Source organism: Toxorhynchites rutilus, chromosome 1 (genome assembly GCF_029784135.1).
Source record: "Toxorhynchites rutilus septentrionalis strain SRP chromosome 1, ASM2978413v1, whole genome shotgun sequence".
NCBI classification, from domain to species: Eukaryota; Metazoa; Arthropoda; class Insecta; order Diptera; family Culicidae; genus Toxorhynchites; species Toxorhynchites rutilus.
Window position 1 is genome coordinate 13399491 of NC_073744.1, and position 24437 is coordinate 13423927.

Sequence of the window (24437 nt, forward strand, 5' to 3'; positions counted from 1 at the left end):
TTGCCGCAAAAACTCCTTCCGAATCTCAATCTCTCGTAGCTCGATTGCATTTTGCTCCTCCAATAGCTTCAATTTGAGAGCCACCCTGGCTGAAATACGGTTCGAAGAACTGTGAGATGAAACGCTGTGCGGGGTGCAATTTTTGCACACAAAACTCTGGTTTGCAATCGAAGCATCGACTCCCGCGCACTGCATGTGCCACCATGCATCGCATTGGTCACATTGCACGAAATTGTCGAATGAATCCGACAAGGAACAATTCGCGCAGTTTCCTCTTTCCGCATCTTCTAGTGGTCGGGACGTATTTTCTGCATTGGCCGCCATCGAAAAATTTTAAAGATTTGTTAGCGAGAACAATGGCCGATTTTCCGAGCTGATCGCAGTGCGAGTTAAAAACTCTTTTTGTGGTTGCGAAGCAGCTTTAAACTGCAATTTTCAAATATTTATTTCATGTAATAACAATATGCATTTTCATCTTACATTTTTCGGTCTTCTATCTTTGAATTCAAATACGTGACGGCAATGCTTCGGCTGACAATCCTATTCAAATTACAATTCATTATTGTCAGCTTCCAAATCTTATTTATATGTACTTACTGTGCCAGTCACTCAATAATCCCTATCTAATCAAATCAATTTCAATCTCTACTAACTATTCTACTATACTTTCCAAATAATCTAATAATTTCTCCGCTATTCTGCTATACACCTTCGCTTTGTTTTCTGTTTGTCTACCGCTGACAGTTCTCGGTTCTCGAGCTTTCCATGCTGAGCTTTTTCGCTCGTTTCCCAAACAGTGCTCCCAGTGGCAACAATACATTTCACATGAACATGTGAAATGTTGATTTGTACGATAATATACCCAATTAAAAATATAAGCTCAATCCGGACTTCATTTACTAGTCATTGCCGGCAGCTTCGAGACCAGTGGACGGGACTTCCGCTTCCTGACATGTATGTCCATGTTCGCCAGGTACTTTTTCATTGTTTGGCCGGTTGCACCGACCTCCCGAGAGCGCACGATGTAGCCACTTTTCCCTCGATCTTCCTCTGCAACATCCTTTGGAGCTTCTTCTCAGGGTCGTCATTCGTCCGGAAAATCGGAAATTTTTGTTCAATTTTGTTAAGCAAACGTTATAGTATTGCTGTGCGAATTTTTAAACGCGTTTTTCTCGAAACCATGTTTTTTCAGCGTCCAATTCTATTGGTGTCGGCAGTTAGGAATAACAATTTTGTGTGAAAATTGATGGTTTATTTAAAAAAAGACGTTGACAACATGTCACTTAAATATTGTCCTTCCGCTACTTTTTCACTTTATAATATTTTTTTTCCATGTTCAACATCAGAAATATTGTTGATGCGTCTAATTAAATCTCTGCATGTTGTTTCCAAGAGGGTGAGGGTTGCTTTAAATCTCAACAAGAATTCTGATTTTTATTAATAAGATGTAGAGCAAAAAATGAGTGATGAATGTATCATGCTGCAATGAAACATTGCTTCACTTGAAAAAAATATGCTTGCGTAAAAACTATTTGGCCCACGAGCAATTTTCATCCAACTCTTGGACAAATTGAACAATAGTTGGAATAAATTAGCACTCTTATTTTCGTAACAATCTATATTTTATGCGTTTAATTACATCTACCAAATGATATATTCGTAATAATAATACGTTCTCTTTTGCAGACAATAGGTCATTCGGTTACTAATCTCACCGCGAAATAAGATAATGACACAGCATTGGAATAGACAAAACACTCTCGGCATGTACCCTTAGCACACTCTCTAAGCAGCCTCAAAGTGATGCTGAAAGATCACAGACAGACATAATGGTGATTAGGGAGAAAGATCTCGCTCGCACCTTTGCGTCGTCACGTTTCGGCGTTTTTCGTCTCGAACTCAACGCATGGCTCACCGGCAGCATAATTGATGCATTAGTTACACGTGCGCGCTATGTTTGAACTGATAAAATAGAAAAACAAAACTCCATAATAGCTTGCGGTCGCGTGACACAAGCGATGCGGTTGATCAGAACATCAGCACCCCATCGTCTATCCTTGCTTTGCTTGCTTGCCCCCGAGAGGACTCTAATCGCCAATATAAACGATGTTCCTCTGCGCTCACCATGGTGGTGTATAATTCAGTGGCTAACGACCACAAAGTGGGCAAAGTGATTTCCTAAGCTGTTTATCCAGCAGCAGAATATTGGTTCGGTGTCAGATCAAATATTTACCTGATGATTATTTTAGTGAGAAAACGGAGGTATATAGATGACCGACCAAGGGAATGCCCTGGTCAGACATGTGGTACACGCTGGTCTTATTTTCGGCAGTGGCCGTTTTGGGCAGTTTTGCTCGAGGCGACATTTTCCCGGAAGTTGACTCGCAGGAAAATCTTCTGGGGGTGGTTCCCTGTGTGAAACGGTTGTGCGAAAAATACTTCAAATCTGTGCGGGCAATGAAGGGTTCCCTGGTGATTATTAACATCAAACCGGATACCTCAACGTTTCAGTTGAACATTTTAAAATCTTTCAACCATGATCCCCGGCACGAAATGGGTGTGATGGTGAAGGACGGTCGCAAGAGACACTGGAACGCTTCGCATGTCACAGAGAAGGCTAAGAATTACCTGCTGTTGGTTGGTGATTCCTCGGAGCTGGAGGCTCCCATCAATCAGCTGAGGCGTTTGCCAACCTGGAATCCACTGGCACAGGTGATTGTGGTTTTCACCTCGGAAATGACCCCTCTGATATCGGACATTGAGATACGAAACGCCCTGCAGAAGCTGTTTGAGCATTCGGTTCTAAACGTTAACGTTATGATCCAGCGGTACAACACAAGTGTGATGGAAGTGTGGACATGGTTCCCCTATGAGAATGGAGGTTGCGCTGATAACATAGCTGAGATCCGGCTGATCGATGAGTGCGAATTGGTTCAAACGCAATATGATTTGACGTTCGAAGAAGAGTTTTTAAATGAAACTGCAGAAAACAGCACTACACCGTTACCGGTGCAGCAAACTCTTTGGATGTTTCGGGAAAAGCATTACGCTTCGGATTTCGGTCCCAAGGTACCCATAGATTACAACTCATGCCCATTGAAAATTACCACCTCTATCTGGGCACCATTCGTGGTGGGCAACGAAACTACCATCGAGAAGGGACTGGAAGTTTTGATGATCGAAACAATCACTGCACGAATGAAACTGATTCCGGTTTATACAATTCTCGATCCACAGCGAGCTTCGGCCAGGATAACCGCTGATAATAACACCGGATTCTACGCGGATTTGATTCATAGGTGAGTGTTGATAAATTGAAGAAAACATGAAGGATTTATATAACCTTTATTACAATCGTTGCAGACGAACAGATGTGATGATTGGTGGTCTGTACGAGAACCCAATCAGCAGGAAGCTTCTCTCCTCGTCCATCCCCTACTATCAGGATGAGTTGACCTGGTGCGTTCCATCCGCTCGTCACGCTCCAAAGTGGCTCAACGTTTTCATCATTTTCAACTGGTGGACCTGGTTGATTGCCGTTTCCATAGTATTCGCTGGCGCAGTCATCATTTTTTGCTTCAACCACGTAGAAAATCGCTATCCACAGAACTTCAGCTGGATGGTGTTGCAGTCGTTGGCCTTTTCGATGGGGGTTTACGCACACTACTGGCCGAGAAATGTTTCAACCCGATTCTTCCTGGTGGGATATATGATATACGGACTGCACTGGGGTGTTGCGTACCACAGTTTCCTGATTTCGGTTCTCACGCGACCTCGATACGAGTCGCAGGTAAGTTCGGTGGCAGCGGCTATGGCGGAAGAGTTTCAATTTGCCGGAGCGGAGAACACTCTGGTGCATTTCGAGAAATCGGACGCCCTCTCGAAGCACATCGGCTCGGTTTACCAAGTCTGCGCTGATGTGGATGAATGCTTGGGACGGCTCCGGTCGGAGCGAGCCTTGGCAGTGGCCATCTCGAGAGCACACTCTCACAACAGCAAAAACATTGGCGAGGCGGAGATTTTCTGCTTCGCCCGGGTGGATAACATCCAAACGTACTCGGTGGGAATGATGGTGAAAAAAGACTTCCATCTGCTACCGAAGATCAACGATTTGATAAGACGGATTAGCGAATCGGGCTTGCTGGGGAAGTGGCAGGTGGAGAGCGACAAGATACGCATCGATGAGGACCTAAATGGGAGCGGTGACGAGGGCGCCGACGATGGGCATGGCGATGGACAGATAGTGTTAATGGTGGAACACATCGAGGGAGCGTTTATTCTGGGCGCAATCGGGTTGGGGCTGGCCACAATTGTGTTTGTGGGAGAGGTAGTCTACTTTAGGTTGAAACAAAAATATAAGCTAGGAGATGGCGTTCTAAGCAAATTGTTTTGTTAGGTGAAAAGATAGAATGAGACAAAGATTTCTGTATTGTCAGTTTGTATTGCCCACCGAAAGTTACAGTTAGCCGGAAGCAGCTTGCTGATATGTGCTCACTCTTTCCTGAACCAGGGTTGATCGTGGGAAACTTCAACTCTCCCGGAACCGCCTGGGGGGGAACCTTTGTAACAGCTTCAATGTGACCGTGTTGAGCACTGTGGAAACAACACGTATACCGAAATCTCCTGCTAACCCGAGTGCTTTTGACCTTTCACTTTGCTCGAATGTAATATCATTATATTGCAAGTGGAACATAATCCAGGATCCCAACTGTAGTGATCACTTGCCAATCAAAATTTCCATCATCACTGGGTCGAATTCTTCTGAATCTTTAAACATGTGATATGACCTTACATAGACACATTGACTGGAAAGAATATGCGGACGCGATTGCTTTAGCCATCAATTCAAGAGATGGTTTACCTCCATTGGAGAAGTATAACTTCCTTTCTCGTTTGATTTATAACAGCGCGGTTCACGCTCAAACGAAACCCATCCCAGGTTTCACTATTCGTCGAAGGCCTTCCAATTCGTGGATAGTCAGCTTTATGTAGAAAAATCGGATGCATTTAAAGCTTTTCGGAAACGTGGAACCATCGAAAATTTTCAAACGTATTTAGCCCTTGAAACTGAATTTAAAAACTTGATCAAATGGAGAAAACGTGCTTATTGGCGAAATTTCGTGGAAGGTTTGTCACGAGAAACATTAATGGAAAAATTATGGATAGTGGCTCGAAACGTGAGAAATCGCTCTTTGTCGAACGAAAGCGAAATATATTTACATCGATGGATTTTCAATTTTGCTCGGGAGATTTGCCCCGACTCCGCTCGCGTGCAAAAAAAATGATAGATACATAATAGGTGCGATCTTGATACCGAGTTTTCGGTGGTAGAATTCTCTTTTGCTTTTCTTTCTTGTGACAATTCTGCTCCGGGATCGGATCGGCTTAAGTTCATCTTGTTGAAAACCCTCCCGATGTGACAAAACATCGCTTGTCGAATTTATTCAATAAGTTTCTAAAACATAATATTGTTCCGGATGATTGGTGTCAAGTACGAGTTATAACTATTCAAAAACCCGGAAAACACGCGTCCGACTTCAATTCGTACCGCCCAATAGCAATGCTGTCTTATATTCGGAAATTGTTGGAGAAAATGATCTTGTTTCGCTTTGGTTGACGGGTTGAAACGAATGGCCTACTCTCAGTTACACAATATGGGTTTCGCAGGGACAAGTGGACGAATGATTGTTTTGGTTTGCTTTCTTCAGAAATTCAAATGGCTTATGCCGAAAAAAAAATGGCTTCAGTATTCTTGGACATAACGGGGGCTTTTGATTCTGTTTCCATAGCGGTTTTGTCAGACAAACTACACTCTCAGAGGCTGCCGTCTCTATTGAATAATATGTTATATAACTTGCTTGTGAGAAACATTTGAACTTTTCTCATGGGGATTCGATAGTAAGTCGGGTCTCCTTCATGGGACTCTCCCAGGACTCCTGTTCAAGCCTGCTTTTGTACAACTTCTATGTAAGCGACATCGACAATGGCCTTACACAAAATTGCAGATGATGGAGTGGTGTCTGTCGTAGGTTCAAACGAATCCGACCTGCAAGAACCCTTACAAGATACTTTTTAACCTGGGTCATTAGTCTAGGGATTGAGTTTTTCATGAAGAAAACCGAGTTGATCGTCTTTTCTAGGAAGCATAAACCCGATCACTTATGGTATGTCATTCAAGTATCTTGGGGTCTGGTTCGACTCCAAATGTACTTGGGGCCCATATTAGGTATGTGAGTGAAAAATGCCATCAAAGAATAAACTTTCGAAAAATTAACTGGCACCTGGTAGGGCGCACATCCAGAAAATCTTACACAGTGCATTCAAAAAATTCCGACACTACCGCGCGCTAAAAGCGGGAAGTGGCACAATCTCTGCTCCAACGCGCGAGTTACTTTCCGCCAACTTCCGGCCAGCTACCGTTTCTACCGTAAACCGCTATCTCGATTCAGTAGCTAGTTTTGGCTGATAAGAGTGACGCAGTGATTTTTTGTCGCGCCACAATTTCAATTATGTAGCAGAGAGTCGCCATCAAATTTTGTGCCTCCAGGGCAAACAGTGAATGCGGTCTTCTACAGAAGTGTCCTGGAACGATTATTGGCACGGATACGGCGTGTGCGGCCCGACCAGTACCGATCTGGAAAATGGTTTTTGCTTCATGACAATATGCTCGCGCACATCGCGATTTTGGTTGCGCAGTTCCTAACCAAACGAAAGGTGACTGTCATCACCCATCCCCCTATTCTCCGGACCTCGCCCCGGCAGATTTTTTCTTGTTTCCCAATCTAAAGAACGCTATGAAAGGGGACCGTTTTGACTATGTTCCAGACATTCAACAAAATATGACGCGTATTATGAACTCCTTAACGGCTGAGCAGTTTGAACGCGGCTTCCGACACCTCTACGTTCAATAATTTGTGTGGTGATGGAGTATGCCAGTTTCTGTTTTCAATCAGCTGTCAAAACACATATAATTAATCTCGAGTGAATTCAGTATCTTGGTCTCCGTATTGCGTTGGGATGTATCCCCTCAACACACACCATGAGTCTCGAGGTTTTGGCAGATGCACACCCACTAAAAGATCGCTTCAATTTATTATCTCTTCGGTTCCTCATTCGGTGTAAGGTTATGAACCCATTGGTGATTGGAAATTTTGAGCAGCTAATCGAGCTAAGTTCACGATGGATACATGAGTTCATATAATTAATTCATCTCCATGCAGGTTGATTCTTTCTTTGTATATTTCCCCAACCGTGTTTGTTTTCCTGACTACATCAATTCCTCTGTACATTTTGATCTGTCCATAATATGTAATAATATGTACTTTACTGATGGGTTCTCTATGAACGAGTCCACAGGATTTGGAGTGTTCAACGCTTTTTTTTAGTACCTCCCCCGGTCTTCAGTATCCTTGTTCGGTATATATTGCTGAATTGACAGCGACCTGTTGAACACTATTACAATGTAACGGATAGTCTTAGCTCTGTCGAAGCTATCCGTTCAGTGAGGCCGGAAAAGCACTCGCCGTACTTCCTTGAGAGAATACGAGAAATTTTGAGTGCTTTATCCAGACGCTGTTATGTCATTACCTTTGTCTGGGTCCCTTCACATTGCTCAATTCCGGGTTATGAGAGGGCTGACTCATTAGCAAAGGTAGGTGCAATTGAAGGCGATATTTATCAGCGTCAAATCGCCTTCAATGAATTTTATTCTTTAGTCCGTAAAAATACCATCGCTAACTGGCAACGTAAATGGAACGAAGATGAGTTGGGCCGGTGGCTTCACTCGATTTTCCCTATGGTTAGCCTCAAACCGTGGTTCACAAGTCTAGACTTGAGTCGGGATTTTATTCGTACCTTCTCCGGACTCATGTCCAATCACAGTTGATTAGAAGCGCTGTTATTTCGTATAAATCTTGTCAGCAACAATCTCTGCGTTTGTGGTGAGCATGTCGAATTTAGAAAACTCTCTTCGGGCCCGACGGAAACAACCTAATGTGCCGGAGCGGGATGTGTTGGCTCGGTTAGACCATGATTACATGTCCCAAATCTATCTTTTCCTTAAAATTATCGACCTCCGTGTTTAATCATCAGTATTGTCCACATCTCATTATGTCCCTCTCCACAATTAAAAAAAATGTCACCCTACTAACCTCAAGTCGTCCGCGAGTAAACGGTTCCGCATCCTATTAACCGTAAAATAAGAAAAATCGTAAACTTGTTTTAGAACTAAAATTAGATATAGAATTTGGCTCCTTCAAACTTATGTAACTGTAGGGATACCATCTGGTCGTATTAAAAATCAGGACACCTGTCACAACTACGATTATGACCAAACCTTTATCATTTTTTTGAAATTTTTTATTTATTTATTCTGGCTTAACGTCTTCATGGCCTGATTAATATTTCATCTTCAATTAACTCGGTTCGTGGCTATCTCTCTCCAATTCCACGGGCACCCCGTGCTCACCATGTCCTGTTCCACTTGGTTTAACCACCTTGCTCGTCGCGATCCTCGTCGTCTCGCCGGATTCCCGATGAACACAATTTCAGCAGGATAGTTTTCCGACATTCTTGTAACATGTCCTGCCAAACGTGTCCTTCCTGCTTTGATCACTTTCAGGAAACTGGATCCGCCGGTGAACTGCTTGAGCTCTTGGTTCAGTCTTCGCCTCCATACTCCGTCCTACCGCACACCGTTGAAAATGGTTCTTAACACACGTCGTTCAAAGACTCCGAGTGCTCGCAGGCCCTCTTCGAATGTTGTCCACGTTTTGTGCCCGTAGAGACTAACCGGTCTTATGAGCGTTCTGTATAGGGAACATTTCGCATGATTGCTGAGTCTGTTAGACCTCAAGTGTTTGTGGAGACCATAGTAGATACGACTCCCATTGATAATGCGTCTCGGGATCTCGCGGCTAGTATCATTATTAGACGTTACCATTGAGTTAAGCTGGACAAACTGCTCCACTACTCATCGCCGTCGATCACTACACTACTAGCTAGTCGGATTCTGTCGTGCTCGTATCTGAAAGCCAGAATGTATTTAGCGTACTTAAGTCTGGTGTAATGTTCCAGTACCGTCTCAAATGTTCTGCCGACAATGTCTACGTCACCATCGAAGCAGATGAATTGACTGGATCCATTGAAGATCGTACCACGCAAGTTATACGCCGCTCGTCTCGTAACACCCTCTATTAGCGCAATGTTGAACAGCAGGCAAGAGAGATCATCACCTTGTCGAAGCTCCCTGCGGGACTCGAATGAGTCGGATAATCCACACCACTGTATTCTATCCATCGTAGCCTTAATCAGTCTGGTCAGCATCTGTAGGGTTCATTATTATATACATTCTTTTCATATCCGCACAATTTCTATGAATCTTGATAATCGATCAGATTCATAGCTGCGAGTGTTGTCAAGGACGCGTGAACTTTAATTCCCATATGGAATGAAAACAGCACGAATGAATTTAGATAAACCTGCACCTTCCCTACTATCAATAATTTGAGATGATTATCACGCAAGCCGTGCTCCCGTGGCAGAGTGGTTAGCGTCCCACACTATCATGCCGGGGGTTCGGGTTCGATTCCCGTTCTGGCCGGGGGATTTTTCGTCAAAGAAATTTTTTCCGGCTTGCACTGTGGTCACGCGTAATCTAGAGCTTGCCACTCCAGAGTACATTTGAGGCGTGTTATTCGGCATAGAAATCTCAAACAAGTATTACTAATAAAAATGACGCAAGTAATGCTACGTTGAGAAGGCAAAAGTTCCTGGAACTGGAACGTTAAAGCCATCCAAGAAGAAGAATCACGCAAGCCAAATTGATATTCATCGCTTGCAGTGAATTTTTATTAAATTCGATTCTTATACTTATTAAGAACAAAGAATGCTCCTATGTACAGGAGATTTTGAATGTAGGTAATTCATTACGTCTTTCTGTGAGACAAAGGTACTTCCGGCGTAAATCGTCGGTAAAATGGCACTTACGTTTTGACATTTAAAAATCAACTTATTTTCTAAATTCTAAATTAATTCTAAACTAATCAGGGCGCCTCAAAAGCATCACAAAATCAGGACATCTTCTGCTAAATCGGGACAGATGGTACAGTGACTCAAATCCGTTAGCGTACTCCACTACGCAGATCTCTTTTCCCTTCTTTTGAAAATCGAAAACAAGCTTTCGGAACATTCTATTTAGATAAAACCATAGTGTCATATGAGAGTTAAAAGGTTTGCTGTCATCAATTTTTTCATCAACAGGTTTTTAAAATCGTTATTTTTAGAAATTTAATGGTTTCTAAATTTCCTACGCAGATAACTTCCTCGGTTTTTTACTGGGATTGATGTCGGAAGATTATGGAGGAATATCAATAACTTTTGAACGATTCTAATGTAACCATGTACGAACTTTATATGTCTTGAGTTCTGGGTCATTGTCTTGGCATAACTTGAATCCTCGATCCAATCACATTTTGTTGATACTTCATATTTTCCTTCAGGGTGTTCAAGTAGACATTCTGATCCATTACATCATCGATAAAAACCAAATTTAGCAAACAAAAATGTAATGTGCCTAGGAAGAGCAGCTTGAATGCACGGGCACAGAGGGACAAACCGTTTCTCAGCAAAAAAATGAGTAACGCCAATTTGATTATTCCAAACAGCATGAAACACATCAATGTCTTACTGGTAAGAGGTTATTTCCATAGACGGGTCCTAATTTGATATTTTTGGCTCCGATGGTTATCGTTTCGTATGGAGAAAGCCAACGATGAATTAAACGTGAAAAAAAATCTGAAGCAAGTTGAAACATGGTAGTGGTGGGAGGGATGGTATGAGGGTGCATGTATGAGCAATTTGGTTTTCATCGATGGTGTATTGGATCGGATTGTTTACGTAAACATCCTGAAGGAAAATATGAAGCAAAGTGTCAACAAAATGGGATGGAATCGAGGATTCAAGTTTTACCAAGACAATGACCCAGAGCTCAAGACATATGAAGTTCGCACATGATTACATTACAATTACTCAAAATTTATTGATATTCCTCCATAATCTTCCAACATCAATCCCAGTAAAAAACTGAGGAAGTTATCTGTGTAGGAAATTTAGAAACCATTAAATTTCTAAAAATAACGATTTTGAAAACCACTTAATGAAAAAAATGATAAATATTCCTTCCGAATACAACAAAAAACTAGTAGATAAGGGTAAAGACAGCTAAAGATAGTTGCAATGAACGAGAGATACCATACTAATGATGGATTAGGAAATTGGACAACGCCTTCAAATTCGAGTTGAGATTTCAACCAGCGTACGATTATGAGTTTGAGTCAATTTTAATACATTAGCACATATATTCGCCATTTTTAGAGAAATAAAAACCATTATTCTGAAAACAGATAGGAAACCTTTTAACTCTCATATGACACTATGATTTTATCTAAATAGAATGTTCCAAAAGCTTGTTTTCGATTTTCAAAAGAAGGGAAAAGAGATCTGTATGGTGGAGTACGATTACGGATTTGAGTCACTGTATGTAACTGAGCTTGTTCAAATGACCGATTTGTGAAAAAAATAATGATTGCTCATTGCCTTCAATTTTGCTTCAAAATGCAAAATGTAGAGTTGGATAGATTGACAAAGAACTACAAATAATAATTCTCAAACCGAGACTGTGAATATAATCACACATTGTTTTCGTGACGTAACAGATTCATTGGCCACCTGTATTCAAATAGGATCAAGCAAATGAACAGACTGTTGGTGTCATGATTGAATGTCACGATCGGCACGGACTTATCAACTTGAATGCGGAGCTAAATTGCGATCGACGGAATCTTGTTTTTGTTTTCCCTGCTGTGATGTTATGAAAATACAACTATCATTGCGGCTGGGTTAACAAGATCATAAAAGTCCATCACACAGACCCCTTCTTCGGTCAGTGTGCGTTCTTTTGGTCGTATGTCGCGCAAAGGTCACACTCAGCTGGTAAGTCATGACCCCTTTTTTCGACTGGTACAGAGCGAGGAGGGAATCAGAATTCCAGTGGTTCCTTACCACAGACATTGTCGAAGCTAGTACCACTTCAGCCCCGATAATTGTGGTAGAAAGATGTTGACATTGAACGTGTTGACGTATGTCTGATTCTGTTTTCTGTCTGATTATATTCTTTTTATTAAAACAATCTGGTTCGATTTCGTGCGGATTGTGGTATGGAGAGGTAGTAGCAATCAGATTGTCGGAAATGGCATCGATTAGAATCGAGAATTCAAGTTTTATCCTTTCTTTTTATTCAACCGTGGGCGTGAGTTCATAATTTGATCACTTCCAGCTCTCTTGGTTTCCTCTCTACGATTGGAACACGGTGAAATGTTCTCGGAATTAATATGTGTCTGCCCCTAGGTGTACGTTTTACCGCATCGTTTCATTTTGTTACCCAATATCCATCTCTGAACTGTGGTCGAAACAAGTGGATGTAAGTGGACACCTGTCACCTGCTCTGAATCGATGGACATGCAAATTGTTCGGTCGGATTGAAATATGAGGTGTCATATTTTGTAAACCAGGTGGATGCATATCTCTACGATAAGCACATGAAGTGAAGCTGGAAAGGTGTTTGAAAAGGAACATTGCGAAACGCCACAAACACTCACCGACGATAAAAGTGAATCAAAATGTCAAATCGCTTGACGACGGCCACCAAACCTCCTAATGCAAGCCAATTTAACGTACCTTGAGGCTTGAAAACGATTAACCACGTCGCCGGATAAAACCGTATCTTCAACATCAAGGTTTCACTTGGAGAAGTTATTGAATTTGAACCAATCCGGCACACGGGCGGTCCTTTTTCTAAAACTCGATTCAAATCAACGCCCATACAATAATTGCATAAATGTGCACTAGCAGCTCGCTAGCATCCCTTACCGGTAGGAGGAAAACAGGGCAATATTTCATTGTCGTTCGAGTTAGGTATCATTATGGGCAATAAAGTAGCGCTGGTATATGTATGATCGGCCCAATCAGAGCAGCACATGTGGCTGGTCAGTGTCAAGATTAGGTTCAAATTGCCTCCATCAAAAGCGAAACTGAGGCGCAGCCGACAGTTCTGCTTTATGGTGGCAGTTCAATTATTGCAGAAACTTAACATACAACAAAGTATTGGCAGTACAGATAATTAGAAGATCAGAAATTAGAAATCATAACTCACAAAGTTGTATTTCATGTTTATACTGACCAAATTATGGTATACGGATTGTATACATTAAGTTTTATTTGTTGTAACGACAATTCACCTGCAATAATTACCAGTTGTAACCGTCCAAAAGTCAATAAACTGATATACCGGTTCAAATCATCGACCTACGACAAGTTGACTTTCATAGATACGAGGAGAGTCGGATAAGATCGGCGCCTCAACCAAAGACATCATGTCTAATGTGAATGTGTGTCATGTCTCATTTAATGTACATATTTATCTCCTCCTCATCTCCTCGTTATCATACGGAACAAAATTCGGACTATGTCTTAGATCCTAGTTTTAAAATAAATTTTCGTAATACTGAATTCCTGAATGAAACTTGTGCAATCTAATATTAGTAGGCCTTGATATGTATGATTAATAAAGAATCAGAATATACTGTACTACCGAGAGAACAACACGTACTCAATCAGTGGTCGGGAATTAGAAGCCTAATACACCTCCTAGGCAGAGCTGCGATTTGTCGTGAGAATCAAGTGATGGTACTCACACAAAGATAATCAACAAATTTTGTGCTACGATTATCTTTGGTGACCATCCCAAAGCCAGTCCAATAGTGTGAGAAGAGTATTATCACAACACTAACACATGGTGAGCTTCTACTTGACAGTAGAAATCCGAGCTCCTTGGTGAGTGTCCTGTCGCTGAAATGTCAGAATAGTGCGACACTCAAAAGTCTAGCTGATGGTTTGGTGTTTGGCGATATTCACAACATTCGCCTCTTTGTGTTCGTTCTTCGTGACTAGGGATGCCAGATGTGAATATACAGTTTCATTTTAAATACAATTTGAAGAATATTGTGTTTTCAGGCATGTATTTTCTTTTCAACTTTTCAGACGGCCTTAACGTTTTTAGCGGCACTTCGTCGACTATACGTAGTAATACACGTGTCATTTGTATTAGTACTTAGTTTGTGGAATAACACGCCTTGCGTATCCTCTCTATTCCGGCTCCCGATCGGGTTTGAAATTAGCAAAATGATGCATTTTGTAACCCGTTCGACTTCGATTTTTTCACCAAATTTGTTTCTCATCATTGCAAGGATACTAAATCAGCAGACATGTTCGCAATTTTACTGATATTTAGTGTCCTGTCTATTCTGTTGCAGACTTATATTTTCAGTTGCAGACTGCAGGGATATGGTATTTCTACTCTTTATGACTTGATTCCCTGCGCTAACAACCCCTTTTTTCATACATTACTTTGCTATTTTCGCGGTTACAAAAATATCTGCCATTTATACACATCAACATTTCAGTTTTTTGTCGAAGGCTTTCACAAAAAATCATCTGGTATCTCTGGAGATGATGACATTTACTCTGACAAAGGCCAACACGAAAATGACAAGTCATCAAGTATTTTTGTATACATTATACATCAAATAGCTTTGTGTACTATGTCTCTCTGGGTTGACCGCTACCGACCGCGCCAGCTGTCCAAACTGGACTGCCACAAAACGCAAGTTACGCATCTGATTAATCTTTGCTCCCAGGGAGACTTCCCACATGTTATACGGTCCTTCCAGGCCAGTAAGAAAACTGGCATCATGTGTCTGCTGCGGAAACTACCAATCGGGCGTGAAACGGCTACGCAATGATATAATGATCTTCACAACGCCCGCGAACCGGAAGGTGGAAATCATGCTGCACCGTGTTTATTTTAAAAGTATATTTTATGTGATTTTTGAAATTATGACACCATAATATTTTTTATTATAAATGTCTGTTCATTCTAACTACAAGAAATAAATACTCGTTCGATTAATCGAATACTGAAAGACAATTGTTCGAATGAATCGAAGATTGGCCCCACGATTAATCGATAATCAAATAAACGAAAAATTTAGACATCTCTAACAACAGCAACAACTTCTACTTCAACGAACAAATTTAAACAACCGTCGCGATTGTCAAAAATGATTGGAAATGTCTGATCACTCACATTTCTACTACCATCATACGCCACAACCACCGCTCTCGTAACGTAAAGTTGTAAACAGAGCGATCGGCAGTGAGAGGCATTAGAACCAACCGTCATTTGGTTAGGTGTCAGAAACAAAAGAGTGAGTATCACTACTGAATTTTTGGATCTCACGCGCCGTGAGAGGAATTGAGTGACTATGGTCAGCTTTTTTGTGACATTGACGGTGATGGATTGCAGCTCTGCTCCTAGGTACCACATCTGACGACGAGGATTAATCGATTTGATTGGGAAGATGGTAAGCTATAAGAAATAGAAAAGATTATCTGATACGATCGGTATCCACTGCGTTAAGTCGGACTCTCCGCTGCTAAAAGCAGGGAAAGGCGTAAAAGCCTGAGTTAAAAAAACAAAGATCTACTGCATCATGCAGGACACTCCGTTGCTAATAGCAAGGAAAACGAAAAAATAAACTTCGTTGCCATGAGCATCGAAAACCAATGAGCGAAAAAGAGGGTTGCTAAGATCGCAAAAAGTTTTAAATTTAGCAACTTTCATCAGTTACCTTGAAAACCACCACTGTTGTGCATTTTTTCAGAAAGGAATAAATCCTTTCAAATTCAATCATCTCCCCGAAACATTATCCCGAAAAAAATTGATGAGGTGGAAAAGGAAAGCCAATGTAGCTGCGAGTGTGGAGAAAAACGCTTCCAAGCTCAAGGGCTTATTGCTAGCTAAGGGAAGCTCAGAATTGCAGGAGCTTCTTCTTCTTGGATGGCACTAACGTTCCAGTGGAACTTTTGCCTTCTCAACGCAGCATCACTTGCGTCATTTTTATTAGTAATACTTGGTTGAGATTTCTATGCCGAGGAACACGCCTTGAATGTACTCTGGAGTGGCAAGCTCTAGAATACGCGTGATCACAGTGCAAGCCGCAAGAATTTTCTTTGACGAAAAATTTCCCGGCTAGAACGGGAATCGAACCCGAACCCCCGGCATGATAGTGTGGGACGCTAACCACTCGGCCGCGGGAGCACAGGACCTATTTTCTTCTATTAATGGAGCGTATGTACAAGAAGTCAAGGAACTAGAAGTCGACCCTTACAAAATAGCAATTGAAAAACTCGATCAACACTTTTTACCAAAGCAATATAATTAGTTTAAACGGAATGAATTTTGTAAATTAATACCCGCAACCAGGGCTAGTTATTTTCGAAGCTAATAAATGTGATTGAATTTTATTCATACCGCTCTCACTTCCACTACAGTCATTTTCGGTGGATTAATTTCAGTGTATCGGGGTGAAGTGGAAACGAAATATTCTCTACGCATACAGTAACATTGATTCTTTTGTTTCGTTCCTTTCCTTTTGACGTAGGACTACGTCTAACCGGAAGATATAGGGGGTGAAATGGAAATCTAGGCACTGAACAAGTAGGAAAAAATGCAAGATTTGGAACGCTTATAACTCGAGCATTTCTCAATAGATCGCAATGGTTTTGGCATTGCGATCAAATCCCCGCTCCGCTGCCGTAACGATCATTCTCATTCACACCACATCGGTATCCACCACATCGGTTCGCATCAAAACACTTCAACAAACCAACCCAAGCAGCCATGTCTGGACATGGCAAAGGAGGAAAAGTGAAGGGAAAGGCAAAATCCCGCTCGAACCGTGTTGATCTGGAGTTCCCCGCAAGGGTAGCTAGGCCGAGCGCGTGAGTACCAGTGCACCAGTCCACCGGCGTTATATAGTTTCGGCCGTCGAAGTGATCGAGTTGGCTGGTAAAGCTGCTCGCGACGATAAAAAAACCCGCATTCAGAACAGAACACATTCGGTTCGGTGGACATCAAGACAACAACAGGCAGTTGCAGCGAGTGGCAAACGCAATCGCAAAACGGCAGCTGGTAGCAGAAGAAAAAAGTTTGTTCTTTGGTGGCAAATCCAGAATAAGGCGGCATCGAGGGCGTTCGAAATGGTTTTGACGTAGGACTACGTCTAACCGGAAGATATAGGGGGTGAAATGGAAATCTAGGCACTGAACAAGTAGGAAAAAATGCAAGATTTGGAACGCTTATAACTCGAGCATTTCTCAATAGATCGCAATGGTTTTTCGTTCTCTTACAAGTATAAAAACAAAAGCTTTCACTGACGATTAAAACTGCTTGAACGGGTTATATTTATTTTCATTTCGCATGTTAGAGGATGCTTGCTGCTTTCAAACGTAAGTTTTATTTTACCAAAATGGATCGTCGCGGACCGTGTTAAAAATTCTTCAATTTACAAGTGGAATAGTCCGATTTGAGCTGTCTTTATTTTATTATATTTCCTGTATCAAACATGTATTCCATGTTACGAAGAAGCATGTTATTTACAATGGAATCATTTTTAGGCGTTTTTTGCTTGATATTTTTTACGCTATTCGCTTAAAAGTACGCTATTTTTTTTATGCGATTTGCTTGAAATTACGCGATTTTGCGCTTTCAGCGTGCCCACGCAGAATACCAAATGCGTGCACAAACACGCACACACACGCGCAAACATGCACAAACATGTGCACAAAAAACGCGAGCGCACACAAACATACAAATGGACGCACAGGTGCGCACAAACGCGCACACACAAGCACATACACGCGCACAAACGTGCACACGCACAGACGCACGCACGGAAAGAAACGAGCACGCACGTGCACACACGCACACAAATACGTGCACACGTACGCACACACACTCACACATGCCCACGCACAAAAAACGCGCACACCTGCACGCAAGCAAGAAAAAAACACGCGCACACAAACACGCACAAATGCGCGCAAACACGCCTACACATACCCGCGCATAAAAAAGCGCACACTGCATGCAAGCAAAAAAAACACGCGCACACACGCACACAAACACCCAAAAAACGCGCGAACATACACAAACACCCACACAAATACACGTGCACGCACACAAACAAGCACAAACACAAACATCGGGCTGTCGAATACTCGGCTATCCGGACTCGAAGCTGACCGGTATCCAGTATCCGACCAAACCACTATCCGTTTCATCACTAATTTCACGCTGACAACTAGCACCGGTAAATAATTACTCCTGCACCGTTTTCATTAGTTTCAGTGAATAAGTTTCGAATGCAACAAGGAAACATTCATTTCTATACAAACTGCCAGAATACATGGATGCTTCAAATTAATTTCCAAGTGACGATTTCTAACGTCGCTTTTGTTTGCAGAATGAAAGGAATCAACGTGAAATGAAATGAATATGTACGAAAGAGACGAGATATTTTTCTTATTGTGCGTGAAAAGAGAATAGACATATTTTTAGCCTGCATGGTTCTGGTTCTGTTCTGAGAAGCGATAGACACATTATTGAGTGACGATGTGCTAATTGAAGTGAAATTGTCAGGCCCTGCCCGCAACTACTCAGGCTGGATCCTGCGAAACGTTGTCAAAATTCTTAATGCGATGTTCGGAACAGGGGAAACGATGTGATTTTGAGGGACACGAATGTAGAGAGTCGGGAACTGAGGATTATTGATAAGGTAATATACTATGCACCAACGGAATTGAGAGAAAAGTTGTCACATGAAGTGACGCTTTCACAACTCACACGAATGGTGAACTCGTTCGAATCGATTAAACAACAAGCGAGAACAATTGCGGGACCTGCATCAGAAAACGCGCCATTAACTACAACAACTGATAACGCTGAACAAATCAACAAACTTAACAATTCAAAAAAATAGAACCGTATTATCTGCTATCGGCGCATCGTCCAGAGAAGAGAACCAGATATGGATATGTTCGTGCTATCGTGAAAAAAGAAAAACTTAATTTTAAGAGGGCAGTACACTATGGGAACTTGGGAAAAAAAATTTTAAAAATAATATATATATATTTTGATCATTGTTGATATTTTGATCATTGATCATAGTAATTTATTTTCTCGTTGAAAAAAACAGGAAGTGGGTTATATCTATGGTATAACCGCAAGGGTAACGTAGGACTATCGTTGATTTAGAGATCATTTGTTTGAAGTTGAATCTGAATTCGTTCTGAATGAATGAATATTTGGGGGACTTCGAAAACGAGAGCGTTACGTTGGAGGCACAAGGTTTTATGCATCCAATATTGGATACGGAAATATGATGGGGAAGAATAATTTTCAGAAGCTTTCCTGTTAATTGCGATTGATTGAAAAATCACAAAACCAAATGTATTTGATTGCAGTGTTATATGGATAGAAACATTAGAATAAACTATTTCGCATCAATGTATTTTTCAATTCCCAGGGGAACTGGCAGAGTATTTTTCAGCAACGATTAATTCTTTTCAGATTTTCCTCGATACTCGAAGTCCACCAGTGGTTAATACTAACTCGATAACCACCTGTTAGTAGCATTTGATTAAAAAATATTTGGTCGCAGTGTTACATGGATAGAAAACATTAAAATAAACTCTTTCACATGAATGTATTTTTCGATTCCCAGGGGAACTGGCAGATTATTTTTCAGCAATGATTGATTCTTTCCAGCCCTCCAGTGGTTATTGCTAACTCGATAGCCACCTGTTAATAGCACTTGATTGAAAAATATTTGGTCGCTGTGTTATATGGTTAGAAAACATTAAAATAAACTCTTTCGCATGAATGTATTTTTCAATTCCCAGGGAACTGGCAGATTATTTTTCAGCAATGATTAGATCTTTCCGAAATTTTCTCGATGCTGAATGGCGTCCAAACGAAAATATTCCTTTCAGTTTGGTCTGTAAAAAACTTTTCTGAACTCTTATCCATAAAATTTGGAGCCCTGAAAAGGGCAGTTGATTTTTTATGCTAAGCTAATAGCACGTTCTCCTCGGATACGATGGGCCAGCTGGATATCCTTGGGCATAATGTGGCGCGCTTTGCGTGGATAGCACACAAATTGTTATTTTCGAATAGGCCCCCTGTAGCATCATAACCGCGGAAGTTTGGGAGCGCAAATCGGTTTTGAAGTCCTGAGCAATTCCACGAATCGAATGCTGCAAAGGTAGATTGCGGATCAGCAATTCGGTCGGCTTCTGATAGCGACGAATTTCACGCAAAGTTCCCGGTCGATAGCGATGTGGTCACACTCCCCGCGGCTGGTGCACTTATCCGAGCTGCTTTCGTGGTGCCTTACCACCGAAAGACTAACGAGCTGTGTGCTTGGTCCCACACAAACGAGTCCTCACGGTGCGAGAGTAGAGTAAGAAATGAACGAAAGCAAAGGAAGCGTCATTTTATAAACCATAAAAGTATAAAATGTAAATCCCACCCTTATTATATTCGTAGCTTACTCTGAGAGAGAAACGAATAACATCGAAGTAAGTATACAGTAAGCTTATATAATAAAGAGGGTGGGGTTTACATTCTGGACTTTTATGGCTTATAATAAGATGCTTCCTTTGCTTTCGTTCATTTCTTACTCTACTCTCGCACCGTGAGGACTCGTTTGTGTGGGACCAAGCACACAGCTCGTTAGTCTTTCTGTGGTAAGGCACCACGAAAGCAGCTCGGATAAGTGCACCAGCCGCGGGGAGTGTGACCACATCGCTATCGACCGGGAACTTTGCGTGAAATTCGTCGCTATCAGAAGCCGACCGAATTGCTGATCCGCAATCTACCTTTGCAGCATTTGGTTCGTGGAATTGCTCAGGACTTCAAAACCGACTTGCGCTTCCAAAGTTCCGCGGTTATGACACTGCAGGAGGCCTATTCGAAGATACCAATTTGTGTGCTATCCATGCAAAACGCGTCGCATCATGCCCAAGGACATCCAGCTGGCCCATCGTATCCGAGGAGAGCGTGCTATTAGCTTAGCATAAAATCAACGGCCCTTTTCAGGGCTCCAAATTTGATGGATAAGAGTTCAGAAAAGTTTTTTGCAGGCCGAACTGAAGAAGCATTTAACGAAAATCGTTGTGTCGATGATAATTCGATACCGATAAGTGCCATGGATATGGATTTGATAATGAAGAATATGAAATATATGACATGATGTAGTGAATTATATTCCCATATCGAAGAAATCACTTTGATGAAACTGTTTGCCGTTTGTCGTTTTTAATTGTTGGGACGAGGGGATTATTTTTGCTGAGTAAATTTCAAGAAAAAATCCATCCCTTCTTTAAGCGTGATTCATTCTGCTTTGGATCATTTCATACAAATTTCATACAAAAGATAAAGTGTCCAAGAGTTATATGATTGCTATCTATTGACTTGAAAAATTGTTTCAATAGCTTAATAATAGCTTCGAAAACAGGTTATTTAAATCATTCGTATCCGTATGTAGCGCGCCCTCTTGGAAACCCATTAATCTTATTGGAATGTGAAATGGGGAAGCTCATACTCACGTCTATGCATTATGCTGTACTCTTCCAATTAATTTCGTTTTTGCAGGCCGAACTGAAAAATTTTCAGTCGAGTTAACTCTCTTTTACAGTAATGTTTATGAATCCGGACGCTTTTTAATCCGGACACTTTGCATTACATTCAATATCATATCACAGTGATAAATTTTTTTTCATGTTGAATTTATGCGATTATTAGTTACTAATACAGTTACTGATAGCTACTTGATAGTTACTTATCAATCGTATTAATTCAACATGCACAAAATGTTATGGCTGCGGTATGATATTAAATGTAACGCAAAGTGTCCGGATTCAAATACATTACTGTATACTTCGATGTTATTCGTTTCTCTCTCAGGCTAAGCTACGAATATAATAAAGAGGGTGGGGTTTACATTTTATATTTTTATGGTTTATAATATGATGCTTCCTTTGCTTTCGTTCATTTCTTACTCTACTCTCGCACCGTGATGACTCGTTTCATCGGGACCAAGCTGACAGCTCGTTAGTCTTTTGGTGGTAAAGGACCACGAAAGCAGCTCGGATAAATGTAGCAGCTGTGGGAGTGTGACCACATCGCTATCGACCGGGAACTTTGCGTGAAATTCGTCGCTATCAGAAGTCGACCGAATTGCTGATCCGCAATCTCCCTTTGCAGCATTTGATTCGTGGAATTGCTCAGGACTTCAAAACCGACTTGCGCTTCCAAAGTTCCGCGGTTATGACACCGCAGGAGGCCTATTCGAAGAAACCAATTTGTGTGCTATCCATGCAAAACGCGTCACATCATGCCCAAGGACATCCAGCTGGCCCATCGTATCCGAGGAGATCGTGCTATTAGCTTAGCATATAATCAACGGCTCTTTTCAGGGCTCCAAATTTGATGGATAAGAGTTCTGAAAAGTTTTTTGCAGGTCGAACTGAAATGAGCATTTAGCGAAAATCGTGGTGTCAATGATAAGTCGATACCGATAGGAGCCATGGATATGGATTTGATAATGAAGAATATGAAATACATGACATTATGTAGTGAATATTTCCTCATATCGAAGAAATCACTTTGATGAAACTGCATTATAAAAATATTTGTGTACGAATGCCGCAATCGATAGTCGACTCTAATTTGCGCTGGGTAATTTCCTCGGAGGACTCGATTCCTCCTTTGAGCAATAATAATCTCTTTCTGGCAAAACGAAGTGCTATGAATCACATTATTCGAAAGATAAAATAAAGATGTTTTCTGCCAATTTCCTTCAACCTCCAAACATCTCTTTCTCCCGTTTGTCGTTTTTGCGTTCGCTAATCCTTTCTCACAACACCCATTTTTCGTTTGAGAAATTGTTGAGTAAACATTGTTTGCCAGTGCGCGTAGAGCGGGAAATCCTACGTTCTTACGTTGATTGCACTTGATTGAAAAATCCAAAACGAAATGTATTTGGTCGCAGCATTATATGAGTAGGAAGCAAATAATTACTCGAAAATTACATGATTTTGGCGATGTGAAATTTTTTCCGTTTTTCATGTTATGCATCCAATATTGGATACGAAAATTATCTACTGATGGGGAAAAATAATAGAAGCTTTCCTGTCAATTGCGATTGATTGAAAAATCACAAAACCAAATGTAATTGGTTGCAGTGTTGTATGGATAGAAAACATTAAAATAAACTCTTTCGCATGAATATATTTTTTAATTCTCAGGGGAACTGGTAGATTATTTTTCAGCAACGATGATAGCAACGAGAGTTCCGCGCGTGTATGTGTGTGTGTGGCGGCTGCTCCGATGTTTCAAGCGGAACCGTGACATCACTCTCCTCCTGATGGATTCCCTTCTGGCCTAAGGTGTACAAACAGGCTCTTGGTAACACCGTTTATCAGCGCTTTCATGATAAACGAAGTTAGCTTCATCACAACAGCGACAACATGCTACAATCGCTGTTCAATTATAACTGAGTGGGTTTACGAGCAGCGCTCGCTTATATACCGATTGGTGATTTCAATAGCCTGTTTTGAAAGCAATTTTAAGGCTATTGAAACAAGTTTTTGGATGAAAAAGTAACAAGTATATAACGCGTAGATATTTTATCTTTCGAATGAAGTGTTTATCATACCATTTAGTTCAGTTGTTTAGGAGCTATTAACGCTCAAAATCTCGGTCTCCGGCGTAACGCTTTCGTTTTCGAAACTTTGATTTTACACCCCGGTATAGAAATGAAAGACGTAGTCCTACGTCAAAATCGCGAAAATCACATACTTTTCATGATGTTCATAGTGTATTGCAAAGTGCTTGGGAGTGCTGAAAATAGGATTTGCGAATCCTGAACAATCAATCAACGCTGTAGTTCCTATACCATATCGACCATTTCCAAAGAAGACAAATGTTCGAGTAAGGATTTCTGTTAATCAAGACATCACTCCAATAGTTGAAAGAGCCCGTCTTTCTCCTATTGCGTTACTCAGTCGGGTCGAAGAGAAATTAAATGAATTGTTGATACGCGACATCATCGAACCTGTATCGGGACCATCACCATTGGTAATCATTGTGAACGACAACGACGATCTTCTGCTTTGTGTGGATATACGACGACCAAATCAAGCAATTCAGAGAGAATACCATGTGATCTGTGAAGGTTGCCAGTTAGTCGGAATGCCAAATAAACCGCTCCCGATGAGCAGACGAGAATTGCCAATAAAACCCTGGAGACGTTGCATTCGATTTCATGAGTCCTTTGCCATCCGGGGAGTACTTTCTGGTAAAAGTCGACTACTTTAGTAGGTAAAAAGAATTAGAAGTTATGCCAAGAATAAATTCTCGTGATATTGTTGAAAAGTTAGAGTTTGGGGAATTCTGCAAATTGGCCTCAAGGAAA

At 41.3% G+C, this 24437-nt stretch overlaps 2 protein-coding genes across 2 annotated transcripts in view; both read left to right on the top strand.

Moving 5' to 3' along the window:
* LOC129767746 (band 4.1-like protein 5) overlaps nucleotides 1–24437 on the top strand; it is a 171477-nt gene that overhangs the window by 85408 nt on the left and 61632 nt on the right. The gene's annotated exons all lie outside the window — the stretch shown is intronic.
* Nucleotides 1632–4493, top strand: LOC129767755 (uncharacterized). The gene is made up of 2 exons (XM_055768937.1): nucleotides 1632–3299; nucleotides 3364–4493. Exons 1-2 carry the CDS (start codon nucleotides 2287–2289, stop codon nucleotides 4394–4396), a joined length of 2046 nt encoding a protein of 681 aa, XP_055624912.1. The 5' UTR covers nucleotides 1632–2286; the 3' UTR covers nucleotides 4397–4493.